Below are 16,722 nucleotides of genomic sequence, written 5' to 3'. Positions count from 1 at the left end.
GGCCACTGCACACAGCTTCTCCAGGATGATTGGCTGTACCTTCCTCTGGGAACCCCACATTCCAGCCATGTCCTCTGTCTGCCTTGGTCCCTATAGAGTGGAACAAGCTTTCTGTTGTGGCCAGAACGGCAGAGATGCTAGCCATATTCCCTCACAGACTGAAGACCCAACTCTATACCCCCCCCCCAACCAAAACTTGACCCTTCCTTACTTCTATGTGTAATTATCTATGTGGAAGTACATTTCAGGGTTATTTGCAATTACTTATTTGGAGATTTACTTCATGGTATATGCTGGCGTTACATTTGGAATGGTATAGTGTATATTGTACTTATGTGTTGACCTAGGCATGCACTTGTAATCTCTGCATAATGTTTGGCACTAACACTTATTTATATGTGAACAGTGGTGTCCTTTTTGTGCAGCTTTTCATGCTACTTTATTGGATGCACATAAAGAGTAGCTCTGGATAATAAGGTCTACTTATTGACAATAATGTAATCTACTGTAATATTTACATTTACATTGATTCATTTGGCAGATGCTTTTAAATTACAAATGAGGCAGAGTACAACACAAGCGAAAGCCATACACAGAGTCATAATATTAGAAGTGCTGCATGACCAAGTTTCAATGGTTGGCCAGTCAAGGCACAGGTTAGCTGGTAAAAACACAACTGCATTGAATCATAATTTATTTTTCAAAGGAAAATGGAGTTTAGGACATAAGAAATTGCTTTAGGTGGTAGCGATTCAGGTGATCGGGTGATTTTGTGCTGCGATGTGATGGGACCACAAAATGCCGTAGTAGTGCGATCAGGTAGGTAGGTGCAGTTTTGTTAGTTGTTCTGAACGCAAGCAACAAGGCCTTGTACCTGATGCAGGCAGCTACAGGGAGCCAGGAGAGCGAGACAAAGAGAGGTGTAACGTGGGCCCTCTTCTGCTGATTGAAAACCACACACGCAGCCGCATTTTGTATCAACTGCAGAGGCGTAATGGTGCGTGCAGGAAGGCCAGTGAAGATCATCGCAGTAGTCCAGCTTTGAGATGACAAGAGCCTGGACAGAGATATGCACGATCGATACTGGTTCTTATTCACGAGTCCTCCTCAGAACGAAATGTTTCTTTTTGATTCAGTCAGTGAATCAGTGAGTCAGTCAGTGAACTGAATTGTACTTCAGTATAGCGCGCTGTTAATCATGGAACACAATGCTTGAGATCACAGAAGCCTTTCTTCTATTTACACAAATTTTCAGTGGCAGTGAGGAGATTTCACATGCATATGGGTAAAGAGTGTAGGTCATGTAATTAGGTTTTGGGCTGGTGTGCGAACTGGTATTACACTGACATTTGCATTAGGGTTTTCATTAGTGACAATGTGAAAAGACAACGTTGATGTACAGAATAATTTACAACAAGAGGCCATCTGATAGTATATTAGGTCATCGCTGAGAACTAATGTAAAGTGTGGTTTTCATAGTTGGAGCTGGTGTAACAGCCATAGTACAATACTGGCTCTACATAAATACCATTCCATGGAGTATGGTAAGGTGCTAACCCTGCTCAAAAAGATATCCACACAGCTTTGGTGTATGGCAGTTACTGGATAACAACATTTTAATGGTAGCCTGTACAGTATAACCTCCCATTCCACCCAGTGCAACTGACAGGACATGTCAATGAAGAACAGCTGCATAGATTTGTGCAGTGTCAGGGTGTTTTAGGGACTTTAACGCTAAGTCTAATTTTCAGTTTGTCTTTCCGTGCCTCAATATATCAGTGGAAAGTCCCAAATTCACCCAGGTAACTAAAGCCCTTAGAGAAAGGGGGCGGGCAGGGTAGAGATAGTGTGGGGGCAGAGGGGGTGGGGAGGGGTAGGAGAAAGAGCAGGACTGTACAAGGCAACTGGATGGATATGACAATATGATATTGCACTAAAGGGATAGACGCTGATACACAATATGAGGACTGACAGGACAATTATGAACATGAACTCTTTTCTTATTAAATATATTTTATGACTGTATATAATCAGATTTTATAATTAGATAAACACTGTTTACTAGAAAGCTTAATTAAAGAAAATATATACAAGCACTCACTGCTTCATGGTCTGCAATGACAGAGGAGAAAGAAAGGCAGAGATCAGGTGGACTGTAAAATGGGATAATTGAATAAATGTAATGAGACGGAATGAAAAGTGATGACAGATGACTTAAGGAGAACCAAAAGTGGGGGAAAAAAATGAGTGAATGGGGGGGGGGGGGGTGTAAAAAGTGATTGTGTGTCCCTGCGGACAGTCACAGTGGAACAGAAAAAGAGGGTGATAGATTGGGGGGGATGGGGGGTGCTTTCCAGCTGAACTGGTCACACTTGGGTACCTTATGAAAATACCCAATTGCCCACCCACACAAATGCCCTGGGGCAGAAATCTGTAAACACATCAGGGCCAAAAGCTGTGACAAACACACACTGTGAGCTAAACTGTAATCCACATAAAACACATACTATAAAAACCCTTCGTACCTCTGTGGACCGGCATTACACCGTACTGTTAGTGATGTATCGCCGTTGATTTGTGTATCAGCCTGCAGTTGTAATTATTGACCACTAGGTGCTAGCACTGTATAAACGCAGAAAGGCAGAACGTTAGGGAGAGCAAGGCAGAAAGTGTGAGGCTGAACTGGGAGGAATGACTTCATATCAGACCTCTGTCCCACCTGTGACCAGGATAAAAAAAGCAGACACCACGACTAATTTAAAAGACTGGTTGAAGTAATCACTAACATCCAATTTAGTCATGCGTAGAAAGTTCAGGTGTGAGTGAGAAGTTTTAAATTGTAGTAGCCAGCGTAAAAGCCACAACAGCATTCAGGGCATGCTCAGAAAGCTTTAATAAGTTACGAGATGTGCAAATGAGTCAGGTGGATACTGCATACTGCATTCCGTCCGTTCTCATGCGGGGAAAAAAATCAGACTTCGGTCACTTGACTCAGCATGTCAGTCAGGACGTAAACTGTGGCTTGCGCCACGTAAAGTCAGCGGCTTTTACGAGTTTTCTGTTGGTCAGACCGCCAATCAGTATGTCAGCCATACCGAGAGAACAAAGTGTTCAAACATAGCTAACTAGCGTCAGCTGTTGGCCAGGAGGTCAGTGTGTGAACCAGATGGAACTTGCCCCCCCCCCCGGCCGCCGTCGACACCACCAATCCAGTAAATGCATGCAATGCCCAAGATGAGGGAGAAACGCTGACTTCCAGCTAACAGCAAGAGGGAGATCCCCTGCTCACTTCCTACCTCAGAAAACATCATTCAAGCGAAACAAAACATAATACGGTGGCCCGAAGCAAAACAAAGCAAATTCACCGAGAACACCTGCGCTGTTCGCACACTGAAGCCCTCACACAGCCTACCATGGTAGCATGCAAAACACAGTAACAAACATTTACAAAAAGCCTTTCGCGATGAACACGGAGATAGGTAGCTACCGCTTCCCTTTGCTGAGCCATGTAGACGTGTCTTACAGGCACATACCAGTTCCCAACGAAGAGTTAATAATAACTCGTTTTGACGCTTCCGGGTCGTCCGGTTAATAGTACCACAATAAGATTGACCATCGTGATGAAAAACTTGAATTCAATATTAGTTGGCTAACCGCTAGTTACATACTCGTCAGCGTTATTATCACATTCATACTGAAATTACCGAACGGTGAGTATTTGGCAAATAAGCAAAATCTCCACGTTTCCAGATTCTCCTCGGTCTTTTTTTTTCTTGCATTATTGCATAAACATTTTTTAAATATTGCAATATACAAACCAAGAGGTCTGCTTTATTGTTTTAGGCTTTAGTCAAATCGTCACTGCACAAAGAGTTAAAAGAGGGAAAGCCCCACTTGTGTGAATGAGAGCGCGCGCGCGAGAGAAAGAGAGAGAGAGAAAGAGAGAGCGAGAGAGGACTGAGTCGTAAATTGGCTTCAGTCATTAGTATCATAAGTGAGAAGTAAACGCGAACTGCCTCATTCCTTTAACGGATATCGAATGGACACATTCTGCCTGTATTGCTGTGCACTGCGCTGTCAACTGACATACCAAGGACTGAAGGCTACACAGGTCAAATGAGATTTTGATCATGCTTTGCAGTGGCTATGCGTTGTTTTAACTATAACATTTTTTTTGGTCTGTGTAATGCAGACAATTACACTTGTTTTTAAAATCTGCTTGATTAGATAGGCATTTTTGTTTGTTATTTGCATTTCATTTTTTCTTTTTTACCATATATTAAGCACATTTTTTTCAGGATTGGATATTTCATTCTCAATTAAAGTGAGTAAGTCTAGAGGAAGAAGAAAGAAGCTTGTTTAGGAATGACAGTATAATCTGTTTCATAATTATTCATTTTGGAATTACTTGTTTAGGTGCATGATTTCTGGGATGGGTTTTTGGTCTGTCCATTATTTTGGGAGTCCTTCCCATTGCAGATTACCTCAGATGGCACCTTCAAAATTCTGACAACAGATGCATATTTTCTCAAGAGCTGAACTGCAATTTAAAATTAATTTTAAAATTTGAAAAAATAGAAAAGAAAAAGACACCAGACCGAAGATCATGACCATGAGCAATCAACAGACTACTGGGACGACAGCGCCCCTGGACCTGACGACTAAACCTCGCGAAGGGAAAGCTAGCGAGGAGGACAGCAGGGGCCGACCTCAGTTGGACAGGGCCTTCTGTCACAATGGTCATGTGACGGACAACGGCGTGGCAAAGGTGAAAACCGAGTCTTTTCACCCAGGAGTGGATCCCAAATGGAGCAACGGCGTGGAAAACCACTCCGCCATAAAGAGGCTGGATGATCACTGTAGGGCAGTGCCAATGAAGACTGTCAAAGAGGAGGCAGGGAGAACTCCCGACGACCTTCCCGTGACCCCTCTTCCTCGGCCCAGGTCACCCCACCGAGCGTCGCCCTTATCGCCAACGAAATGCGCCGCGGAAAGAACCATGGCTGACGGCGACCCGAAGCCAATGGACAAATCTGCCTCCAGCCTCCCTTTCAGAAAACGCCATTTTCCTGAACGAGACACGCTGGGTCTGCAACGGTCATCCCCTGTCGGCGAAATCCCTCAGTCCCCCATTCACGACGAAGAGTTCAGATGCAGCCCGGGCCTGCCGAAGATGCCGAAGAGAAATGCACCAAAAGACTCCGGTTACCTCCCTCCAGTGGCACTGCAACCCTTTACCACTAATGGACAGGACGACAGGAGGCCAGCCACCGAGCCCTATGCACCTTTACCAGCCTATGCACCTTACTGTAAGTGACCATGCATCCCAAAAGACAATTGTGTAAAGGCAGTGTAGATGAATTTGATAATGAAGAAATTAATGAATTTAATAAAAACATAATAAGGTTACATCTGAGTGAGGTTGAAATAGTGAAGTTAGTGTCTCCACAGTCATGTTCAAGTGGTCTGTTGTCAGCTCATGTTAAAATATATGGGAAGACTGTGCAATACCACCAGAAAGGTTATTATTACAATTATGTTTTGTCTTTGTTCATACTGTAGCAAAATACTTGCGACAGCCATGTAGTAGCATTCTATTTCACTAAGATGATGAAAAATGCTGAAGTAACATTTTGTTCAAGCAGTTGTACCAATGATGACATTGGGGGACAGTATTTAGTAACAGGGTGAAGGTCAAGAGGGAAAGAGGACTGAAATGTTGATTGTGTTGGATAGACACAGGATTGCGCAGTCAGGGCAGGTCCGGCCTTTGTAGCTCTGTTTAGTCATTGCGAAACGACTGAAACGTTGTGTAGTAAGCAGAGGAATGACTACTGAGTTCACTGATTTACGGGCTGTTGCGACACACGAAATGGGTCAGCATTTGGATTCTCCTGGTATTTTCACTTCCTGCATAACGTATGTGAAATAAATTTTAAACACAACAAGGGTTACTCCATGGCTCTGTGGTCATACTGCTGTTTTCACAAAGGTGCTGGGATGTCGCATCATTGCACAACCCCAACTGTCACCTGACATGATTACTATTTTTGAGACGATTGTTCCTTACCATAGCGGTTATACATTACTTTACCATTCCAACCATTGCAATCTCTTCTTCCTGCACACTGCCATCTCCAGGGCTGCATACCTATTATTTGGCACTGCCTCTTATATTTCCAAACAGTGTATGGGCTGCAGTGTAGCATAGTCAAAAGGGGCATGGCTTGTATCCAAAAGGTTTCTGGTTCCATTCCCCATTGGGGCACTGCTGCTGTCGGGCTTAACCCAGTAAATATCCAGCTGTATAAATGGGTAAAATGTAACAATTGCAACCTATGTAAGTCACTGTGGATAAGAGCATCTGATAAATGGCAATAATGTAACATATGCTTGAGCCACTAAGCCACTGGCTGTGTATCAGAATTTATATAGTAGTGTATTCACACATCCACACACACAGTCACACATTTCGGAGGTGAGCCAAGCACTGTAAGCTAGCTTGGCCTGAACTTTCAGAAATGATGTAATGCAGTTTTGCTTTAGCTGTTACAAACACATTGTCTGTCATGTGCTTCAGCCTGAAACACAGTTCTGTATAATTTATGACAAAAAGCTTACAGTTAAAACCAGACTTATGTGATGTTTTGTCAGACAAATGTGTAATCAATGCATTGAACTGTTTCAACACCATGACTTGCTAGTTTCATGTCTGATTGGATATGTATTCATGGCTTGTAAAGTATATTACAGTGATTTCAAGGACCTACCAATGACACTGTGAACTGTGAACATTCTCCTCTTGGGTTTTTATCATTCAACTAGTAAAATGAAATACTTCCATGTGTTGCTGAGTTCTACCTTGGGAGATTTTTCATGTTTCACCACCCTAATCTATGATTAATTTTCATCTTAAAGACATTTTAAAGCTCATTTCAATCACTCAATTAACAGTTATTGATTTTAATAGGCATATTTGCACCTTTCTGTAAAGGCCTATAATATGCTTTAGGTGAGAGACCTTAAAGGGTAACAGACTAATCTGTTTTATGACCTTTTATGACCTGAGATGTGCACATCTATGTCAGGCACAATCCACCTGGAGCAGTGAGTATTATCTTGGTCACTAGTGTGACTGGACAAGCTGTGCCAGCCATTTACCGCAAAACACCTGCACAACATTGTTATAACGTTGTTGCAAATGTGAGTGGTCCATCACCAGGTCTTCAGGTCAAACTGGCAGGTCCACACAGCAACAGACGAGACCCTGGGATACCTTCTTTCACATTAATCAGCACATATTTCTCTTTCTTCACATATAGGCTCCTTCAGCATAACACACTTTGCCCCTGGCAGCATTTTTCAGAATACTGCACCACAAGTATCTCGTTGCCTTAGGGATGCCCCAGTAGATTGGCTGTCTACTATATCATACCATGATGTTAAATTTGATAGTTACCAAACAGAGAACATTTTTCTTTACTTGTCTACTGAAATACCCAGCTAGAGGTATTGTCAATACATAACTTGTTGTCTTTATAATCTCCATATTGATAGCGTGACCAGTAAGGTCTAGCAATAAGTGACAAACCTGCCTGTTGGCCTAATATTACTTGTGGAAGATTCTTACTACTATACCTGGCAGTGCCTATGGGAAGGAATCAGTGTTTTATGTAGTCATTCATGGCTATTCACTGAGACTCAAATGAGTACAAATGTAGGCTGCAAAATATTAGCAGTGTTTGGTGTAAGTTGCACTTGAGTTAGTTTTATGAAACCATTTCTCAAGTGACCACCTCACTGGTAGCCCGAGCCCTTGAAAAATTCTGCCTCACATCCTCATGATGAGCCTTCAATGAAAGTAAGTTCAAGGAGAAAGGTATTAAGTACTATGGCTAAAACAGACATGAAATCAAAAGGCAATTTTTTCTTTTCAATTTTTTTTATCAGTATCACTGCAGTTGTCAAAAAACAATGAACTCTTCAACCCTTTTTACAACCCTTCTTCACTTTTCTCAGTAAAATAAGGTATTAAACAGAAATCTGAGGTATAGGATTAAATTGTTATAATAGAGGTGTTTTTCTGGGTTGGGTATCATAATCTCACAGTCCCATTCTGGGACAGTTGTACATCTCATTGTGTGTGTGTGTGTGCGCGTGTGTGTGTATGTGTGCGCGGTTGTATGAATGAGTAGGCCCGTTCTCTGAGCATGTGTGTCTATTCTTCCCTCTCCAGTCCGAGTCCCTTTTCCGGGCTACACACTCTGTCCTGTACCCCAAGTCCTCATCAATGTTCCCATCACACCCCTCTCACTACCTCTCCCCCCCATGGAAGAGATGGACCGCCTGTCACGAGATGCTGCCATGGCAACACGCCAGGACGATGATGGAGATACGTAAGTTAGCTTTTTTGGAAACTCCTCTGGCTTCAGTTTGTATATAGAATTCACATTCTGAGGTATGATGTTTAGTTATGTATACTGTGGGCGCGTGTGATGTAGGTGATTTGTTGATGTGTGAAGGTAGGGGTAAAAGTGGGCCAGAAGTGTAGCATAGTGGTAAGGAGCAGGCCTTGTAACCAAAAGGTTGCTGGTTTGATTCCCTGCTGGTGCACTGCTGTTGTACCCTTGGGCAAGGTACTTAACTCAGTAAATATCCAGCTGTATAAATGGGTAACATGTGAAAAAATGTAATTTGTATAAGTTGCTCTGGATAAGTGTATCTGATAAATGCCAGTAATATAATGTAACCTGAGATGATCAGGATAACATTGGTTTTGTTTGTTATGGTCCTAGTCAGTCACCCCCAGATACTGATCTTCACCTGGGCTTGATGGGGGCGGGGGGTGTGGAGGTGGGTGGCAAGGGTTTCTCATTTCCATTCGTTTGCATCCACCCCCCCCCCCCCCCCCACACTATATTCTGTTTGTTTCACTTCCTTTGTTTGCTGTCCTTGATTACATTTTTTTATGATTCATTGTGTGTGTTTTTCGAGTAAGGATGTGTGGCTGAAAATGGGAATTTCTGTGATTGAGTGTGTGAATCTGGCCCCATGTGTTTGGCCTGGTGTTACTGAGCGTTCCCGGTGAGCGATTCTCTTCGTGTCTGTGTACGTCATGTATCCTTCTGACTGTTTGTTTGTTTGCATGTGCGAGAGAATTTGCAAGTTGCTATATTTGATTGCATGTCTCACGGGGGGAAGCGTGTGATTGGGGCTTCTTGGGTGGGGGTGGGGGGTGCAGTGGGGGCAGAACCACAGATGTATACAAACCACATAAAGTGCCCTCAGTCTCACTCGCGCACTCATACTCCCACGCACACAGAGACAAACATTAATGAGAAATGCATGTAGGCTCATTAAATAGTTCATTTAGCTGGTATTACAGTGTATCAGTCACTATGGAAATCAAGAAAAAACTCAGATTTCTTTTTGGACAATGACAGGGACAGGCTTAAACTTGATAAAAAGGAGTCTTGAATGCCTGAATGAGCTCATAGTCCTTTTTAGTCCTGCTGCATTTTCAATATTAACCCCTTGATTAAATCAACTTTGTCTTTATCTTCAATGCAATTAAAAGACAAATGTGACTTTTTTCCCTAAACACAGTTTGGGTGATTTCAGCCAATGACCAGAATTGACTAGGTGTGATCATCAAAATGAATGAAATGTGTTTGTATTGGACAAGAAGGAACATTTGCAAGTCTACTGTTTTTATAAGTGGAAGTCCTAATCACTGAGTGACAACCAAAGCAAATTAAAATTTTAATTTTATTTGAAATTATTGCACAATGGTTTGTTGATTACAGTGACAACAAAATTTCTGATGATTTATTGCACCCAAAAAAGTTTATATTGAAAAAAAAACCCCTTGCTTAAACATGCTAATTTAGATTTAGGGAAAAAGCAGCAGAGAGGTTTGACTGCACCTGAGCCTCAAAACACTGCTATTCCATCCTCTGTGACATGAGGGAGCATGTCCTGTTTATAGCTATTGGTAAATAACATCTCCAGCTACTTTCTGTGCCATCTGCAAAAATGAAGATTCAGCAAAAAGAAAGAGATTCCAGTTAGAGTACCCCCCCCCCCCCCAGCCCCCCCACCCCCCTTGTCTGTATGTTTTTGCTGTGCTTGCGTCAGAGGGGTGTTGGTGCTCTCACTCTGTCTTGTTCTCAGCGCTTTTGAGCCCCTGAGTTTCGGGAAAACCTGTGTGAGAGCGCAATCGGATGTGTGACTGTGGTTTTCTCAGGTGTCTCTCTCTCTCTTTCTGTTCTTCGGGCGTTGTTTTAAATGAATGAGCTCAAAAACCCAAACATCCGCTACTCACTTCCTCCCTTACCGCTTGTCTCTATAGCCCGTGTCTCTCTTTTTCTGTCCTTATCACTCTCTTTTGATCTCTCGCTCCTTCTCTCTCTGTTTCTCTCTTTCTCTCTCTCTCGCTGGGTATCTGACTTTGCCCTGCCTGTTCGGGCAGACAGTGGGAGTGGGTCAGAACATGTGCGTAATTAGTGCGTTAGAGGGTCTGTGTTAATGTGTTTGTCAATAGCGCACTGTCAGCTTTGCGCCATCTCCTCCAGACCCTGAGCAGTGATTGAAGTGTCACAGCACACACACACACACACACACACACACACACACACACACACACACAGAGCGTGCGGGTGCAAAAGCGATGTTCTGACATAGTCTGGAGTGCTGGGCCACACGTTCGAACAGCTGAAACGTGAAGGAGCTTAAAGGCTGTGAACACAGCGGCGTTCAATAGGAAGGCAGGCGGGAGAAGAAAGGCGGCAGGCAGCTGCGATGGCACTGATCAGGGGCGGCACTCGGGGCGCAGGTCTGCGGCCGGGAGGTGACAGGGCTGTGGCGCTCCCAGTCCGGGGTGCCGGGTGGCTCATTTCTGGTAAGCCGTGGTGCGCCGCCAGAGCCCTGTTTACGGTAGCAAGCGACAGTGTTTACCTCACTTTCTCTCAGCCCCGGTGCGCCTGACCGCACGGGATACGGCGGCGCGCGCATCGTCCCCTCCAACAGGATGCCGCACATACGCCATCACCGCGGAGCTCTCTCTCCCTTCTCTGCCTTTGCTCGGGGCTCCTGCGTCAGCCCGGCGGGGCTATCTGGGGCTGCGGTCGGCCCCGCTTCCAGGAACAGGAGAGCACAGCACAGTTTCGTGTTGAGAGAGAGAGGGGGGGGGGGGGGGGGGAGTCGAGCACTATCTGATCACAGGGTGATGTTACTCAGAGGTGAGGTGCACAGCCCCCTGGGAAAAATGGTGACACTCTCTGTAGTTCCCAGTCACAATTGTGGCACCACTCATTTAATAAAAACAGAACTATTATTATATAGTAATATAATAATATTATTATAAAGTAATAACGGGTACCATACAGCTAGGGTATGTGACTTTGTGATAATAATGATAACTCATACCATGCTGCATGGTTACATGGCTTTTTGATTCTTTCGAGGCTATAGAAAATCAAACTTGAAGTGCGCCGATACTTGCTTGAGGTTTTAGTTCATTTTGCTGAAGTTTTGAAATGAATATGTTGTTTATTCCTGTTTATTCATTTTGATAACCACACTCTCTGTGTCTAAGAGAGCTTTGGCTCAGTGGTCTAAAGTAGGGACGGTACAATACAGCACAGTACAGTGCTGTGCTTCCTACCTTGAAAAAAGCAGTTAGCACTTTCCTTATCTCCCAGTGACAAGCAAAGAAAGAAGACTCATGGACATGCAGCGCATGTGTTACAGCTGATGAGACACTGATAGCAGTTCACACTCACACACCCCTGGGGCACTGTTTGCAAATTCATACTCAGATACACTCAACTTCATCCTACTGGATTATGTTCCACTCGAGTATTCACATTTCTTGCAGATGTATACTCTTTTATGACAGTGTGGGTGGTTTTCCATAATCAAAACATAAATTATATAAATCACATGATATTTGCTGCAATTTACTGAGAGCTGTCATTGACTTCCCGATTCCCTGTGGTCTCACTTCCTGATGACATCAACCAAGTCACTGGAAACTGTCCTCATCTTCTCCTTCCATCATTGAAACTTCTTCTGTCATTGTCTCCGTCTTTTTAGAGTCCGAGGGTGAGGATCCTAATCCTCCCAATAAACCTGCATCATTTACTTAGTTTCTTCTTTATTTGGCAGCTTGACACTCTTTCAGAGCCCCAGAGCCTGTCTGACTGCAGTATGCTCTGTCCATTATTTCAGACAGGTTTAAACTAGTCTGTAAAATCTAAATTGTTTTTTTTTTCCTTTCTTACATAACAATATGGCTTTTGTGGTTGCTGGAATGAATTAAAAATGTTGCGTAAGAAATGAGAAGAAGCGACACTTTCTTAAATTCCCCGTTCGAACTAAAAGACAAAGTGCGTTGTGGTTAAACTTAACCTTACAAAGAGTCATTTAATGGTCACATTCTTGTGGAACTCACTGTAACGCTCTTAGTAGGTAGGACTGCTGGTAAGGATTTACGGCACGAGTTATAAATAATAATAAGTAATAATAATAATAGTAAATAATAATGTAATAATTTAACCAATATTGCCATAGTTAAGGCTTTGCCACTGAATGGTGATATCCCTCTGTGTCTCCCTTCAGTGATATCCCTTGTTGTTAGGGATAATGTAGTAGTGCTGCATTGATATTAAGACTGAATGTCTAGACGCAATGGATAAATGCTGGGGGGATTGTGTACCCAGGCTCCATTGTATGAGCTGAGAGTCCTGCTTACAGCTGGACATCCTCATACTGCTACTGAAAATGCCATACTGCTGTGGCATCAGTGCTAAAAAAAAAAAAAAAAAAGTTACCAAGTGTGTGAGACTTTCTTCTTCTGTGCAATTTTTTTTTGAAGGCCTGGTCTGTTTACTGTAATCTGGGTGTAAACTCCTCATGCGATCACACTTATGGTAACGAGGACCTGTAAGAAACTCAGATGGCAGTTCTCCTTTTCGGGCCCTTTTCTCACTCAGGGGATTAGTAATGTGACTGCGCTATGGCTGCTGGAAGGTCAAGGGATCGACCTGTTGTTTTTCGTGATAGTTATTCAACTCTGTACACAGAGGATTTTCCCCTGTGCTCTATATTTTGCACCAGCATGCCTTTCACCTTTCACTGCCCATGGCTTCTTTTACATTAAATTATTACACTATTCTCATTTAGCAGACACTCTTATCCAGATCTGCTTACATAGGTTACAGTTTTTTTTTGACATGTTATCCATTTATACAGCTGGATATTTACTGAGGCAATTGAGGGTTAAGTACCTCGCCCAACGGCAGTACCCTAGTGGGGAATTGAACCCGGTATCCTTTTAGTTGCAAGCCCTGCTCCTTTCCAGGTGTGCTACACTGCCACCAACACCGGATCAACTGTGGCTGTCTGCACAGAGCCTCCCTGTGTGTTCCCTCGAGCCCACGGTGCTCTGAGCCTGTGTTGCAGCTCTGTGCTCTCTGCTGTGCCCTGCTTGCCGCCGCCCCTGCGCCGCGCTGCGTGGAGGTGTTCTTCCTCACGTGAGCTGCAGCTGTCTCTGTGGGTCATGTGCAGGGAATTTTTGCCTCTGTGCATCTGAGCGGCTTGTCGCCCTCTCCCTTCCTTCATTCAGACATGCAAATACCTGTAGGGCTGACAGTTCAACGGTGTGGTATTTCAGGCAGGGGGATGCAAATTTAGATCAAAAATCGCAATCTTAAATGAGACCAATAACACCATTTTAATACGTGGGAATACATTTGTAACAGTCGTATTTATATAAAATTGTACTTAAAACTGCAACATATTCACAAACATGGTAACCAGACACACGCAAAACATTCTTCTTAAGAGCCTTAACCATTCTTCTTAACCTTCTTAAGAGCACATTAAATACAGAAATGTACATGATCATAGAGCCAGAAAAGGTCCCTAAAATGTACAGTTGTTTAATACCTCTGACTTTGTTCCTTCCTTTTTCAGAAAAGGTTTTTCATTGAAAGAGCTAATTATATGAAAGAAACAGTGAGAACCCACAGAAAGCCCCCACAGAATCAGTAATAATAATGATTATTATTCAAAACAGAAAGAACCATACCATTGTCCCTGAGCACAGGAAATGACATCAAACGAGGTCGAGCTGTTACTGGAAGCTGCCTTAGAAAAAAGAAAAAAAAAACATGCAAAATTTTCAGAAGAACCCCTCTCTTGCATTCCTGTCTTCCAGCTGTTACCTCAGTTTCTCTTAACATTAGAACATGAGATGAGATAAGGAAAAAGGTCTTGATTGAGGCTGAGATGAATATTCCTTCACTTTGATGTGTTGATTGCATACATGGATACAGTGGCAAGCAGTGAGTCATACAGGTCAAACTGTTAGTCAGACACTGAATCAGGCCATAGGTCAGGCAGTGTGTCAGTTGGCCCAGTCTGTCCGGCAGTAATACCACCAGTCCTAAGGTTAGGCGGTCTGTCAACATAGAAATCTATAGGTCGGTGAGAGAGCGTGTAAGAACGTCACTGAGTCAAAACCATCTGGAGATTTTATGTTGCTGAGTTGGTGAATGAGATGTTTAAGCTGTGTTTTATTAGATAAGCTGTTATGGCTTGATCTACTGTGCCTGCTGTTGCTGAGTGCTTTCAAATCAACTCCACTAAAATGCAGTGTAGAATGGATGGCTGCCACACCACTGTGTTGGGCAGCTTTGAAGCAGGAAACAGTGTATCGGCTGTCTATCTCAATTCCTGGAGGATTATGTGCAAGTAGGTTTTCGTTCCAAACTTCACTCTTGATTACTTTATTAGGCTAATCAGTTTCTCAGTTTGACATTTTGAGCAAATTTGCAAATGATGAAACACATCTGAATATTAGGTTTGCACAGCAGCAACCCACAAACAACAAATACATTTGAAAGTATTTCCTTACCTTACAATTTATTAGATGTCCAAATGACATGCACAAAAGTCTCTCATTTTTTGATTTGCACTTGCTCTGATGTCTGAATGTTTCATTTACCTTTTGCATTGAATTAGAAGTGAGAGGATACTTGATTTAAGAGTGTCTGCAACCACTCACGATTTCTAAATTCACAAAGCATGTTCAGGTGGCTGTCCTGCACCAACGGGAAAGTTATCTTATAAGATTTCAGATAAAACAGGCACTCACTGTACTTTTGATAGTACTGATTCCATGGAGTAATGTGAACGTGTGTCTCAGTGTGAATAAGCGTGCTGTACGTGTGTGTTGTCAGAGGTTGGTGTGCAGATGTGGAGTGTGGGAGTTAGTGCATTGCAGCTAAGTGTGTGTTATTGAAAGTTGGTTGTGTAGATGTGCCTGTGTGAGTAAGTGTGTTAAATGTCTGTATTGTCGGAGGCCGGTGTGTAGAATGTAGAATGGTGTGTTAAATGTGTGCGTTATTGCTGCAGGGCTCTGCACATTGCAGTGGTGCAAGAGCAGGATGCTGTGGTCCACAGACTGATCCACACATTGGTCCAGGCGAACAAAGACCTGGATATCTACAACAACCTGAGACAGGTGAGACGCAGGCACGTACACACACACACACACACTTTGAGGACATGGGGGGGGGGGGTCCTTCATTTGGACAAGTCAGTTGTCAGGCACTCCTTTGGAACGCTGTGACCCCAGAGACACAGCACAGACAGTACAGCAAAGATTTGGCTAACATTATGGGGGCAGCCACAGTGCAGCAGTCTGTGACCTGAGTAAATGACCCTGGCTGTGCTGCAGCAGAACCAGGCCCCATCCACAGTATACGCAAACCCACTGTGAAATCCCCAGTGAGCACTCTATGGATGCCTGACAGGCCATTTCAAAGGAACAGAGGAGGAAGTCTGGTGCTTCCTGCCTGGCAATGACACCACAGAAACTCTGGCTGCAGTGTGCCATTTCACACCACAGGCAGTGCGGACACTGGTGTGTCTCAAACCAGTTGTGCCAGTCTGTGCATTCGCCCTAGAAACAGCATTCCTTGTCTGCATTATTGCAACAGTCCTGGAGAGCCCCCATCCAGAGACTTTCAGATTCTGTTTCTCTCCCGACCACTGCATCTTACCACAGCCTAGAGGCAGTCACTTACTAAAAGCCACGCAGGTCTGCCAAGCCCAAAAAAATCACCCTGCCTTCGTGTTTTTATGAACGAGACAACCCAGTTACCAGAAGTAATGTCTGGGATTATTTTTTTTTTGTCGTTGAGGTTCATGCTTCTGTGATATCCTGTCTTCAACAACATTTTTTTTCAGACCTTTTTTTCTTTTCAGAAAAGCAGATTTCTAGACTGCGGGTGAGAGTTCTGAAAAATCTTAAACCTGCCTGGTGACACACACACACCCTTCACCACACTGATTTGCCTGTCTGAGGACAGGGTAGTTTTGTGCCGTCTAAACACTCTCGTTGTTAAATTCATGAGAATATCCTCTTCCAGTACCAAGCAACGAAAAAATCCCCGGTGAAAGCTTTGAAGTGAAGAATGTCTTGGCAGGCTGTGGCTGCAAGCGGTGATGATCTAAATGACAGAAAAGTTAGATCGACACTGTATTTTTCATGATTATGTGTCCTACCGATCCCAGAGTTGTGGAAAGTGTTGATAGTGCTACTTCTGATTCTGTTTGCCACTATCACTACCACTACTCTACCACTGTTCTTTGACACCTGCTATTGAAACTCCTACGCCTAACATTGCAGTGTCTAACTGCTGCTGGCAGTAG

The 16,722-nt window shown here is 43.5% G+C and overlaps 1 protein-coding gene across 2 annotated transcripts in view; it reads left to right on the top strand.

The window, feature by feature from the left end:
• Positions 1-3,638: 3,638 nt before the first annotated feature.
• bcl3 (BCL3 transcription coactivator) overlaps positions 3,639-16,722 on the top strand; it is a 22,041-nt gene continuing 8,957 nt past the window's right edge. Inside the window, exons 1-4 of one of the 2 annotated variants that reach the window (XM_036537919.1) lie at positions 3,639-3,710; positions 4,579-5,309; positions 8,237-8,396; positions 15,421-15,529. In XM_036537919.1, the coding sequence (XP_036393812.1) occupies positions 4,607-5,309; positions 8,237-8,396; positions 15,421-15,529 (972 nt within the window). In that variant the 5' untranslated portion in view covers positions 3,639-3,710; positions 4,579-4,606. Of the gene's footprint in view, positions 3,711-3,989; positions 4,112-4,578; positions 5,310-8,236; positions 8,397-15,420; positions 15,530-16,722 lie in introns of those variants that run through there. The other variant, XM_036537920.1, reaches the window with a different exon arrangement.

This window comes from Megalops cyprinoides, chromosome 10 (genome assembly GCF_013368585.1).
Source record: "Megalops cyprinoides isolate fMegCyp1 chromosome 10, fMegCyp1.pri, whole genome shotgun sequence".
Taxonomy (NCBI): Eukaryota; Metazoa; Chordata; class Actinopteri; order Elopiformes; family Megalopidae; genus Megalops; species Megalops cyprinoides.
Note: the sequence above shows the minus strand (reverse complement) of the source record. Positions and strands in the feature narration are given on the sequence as shown.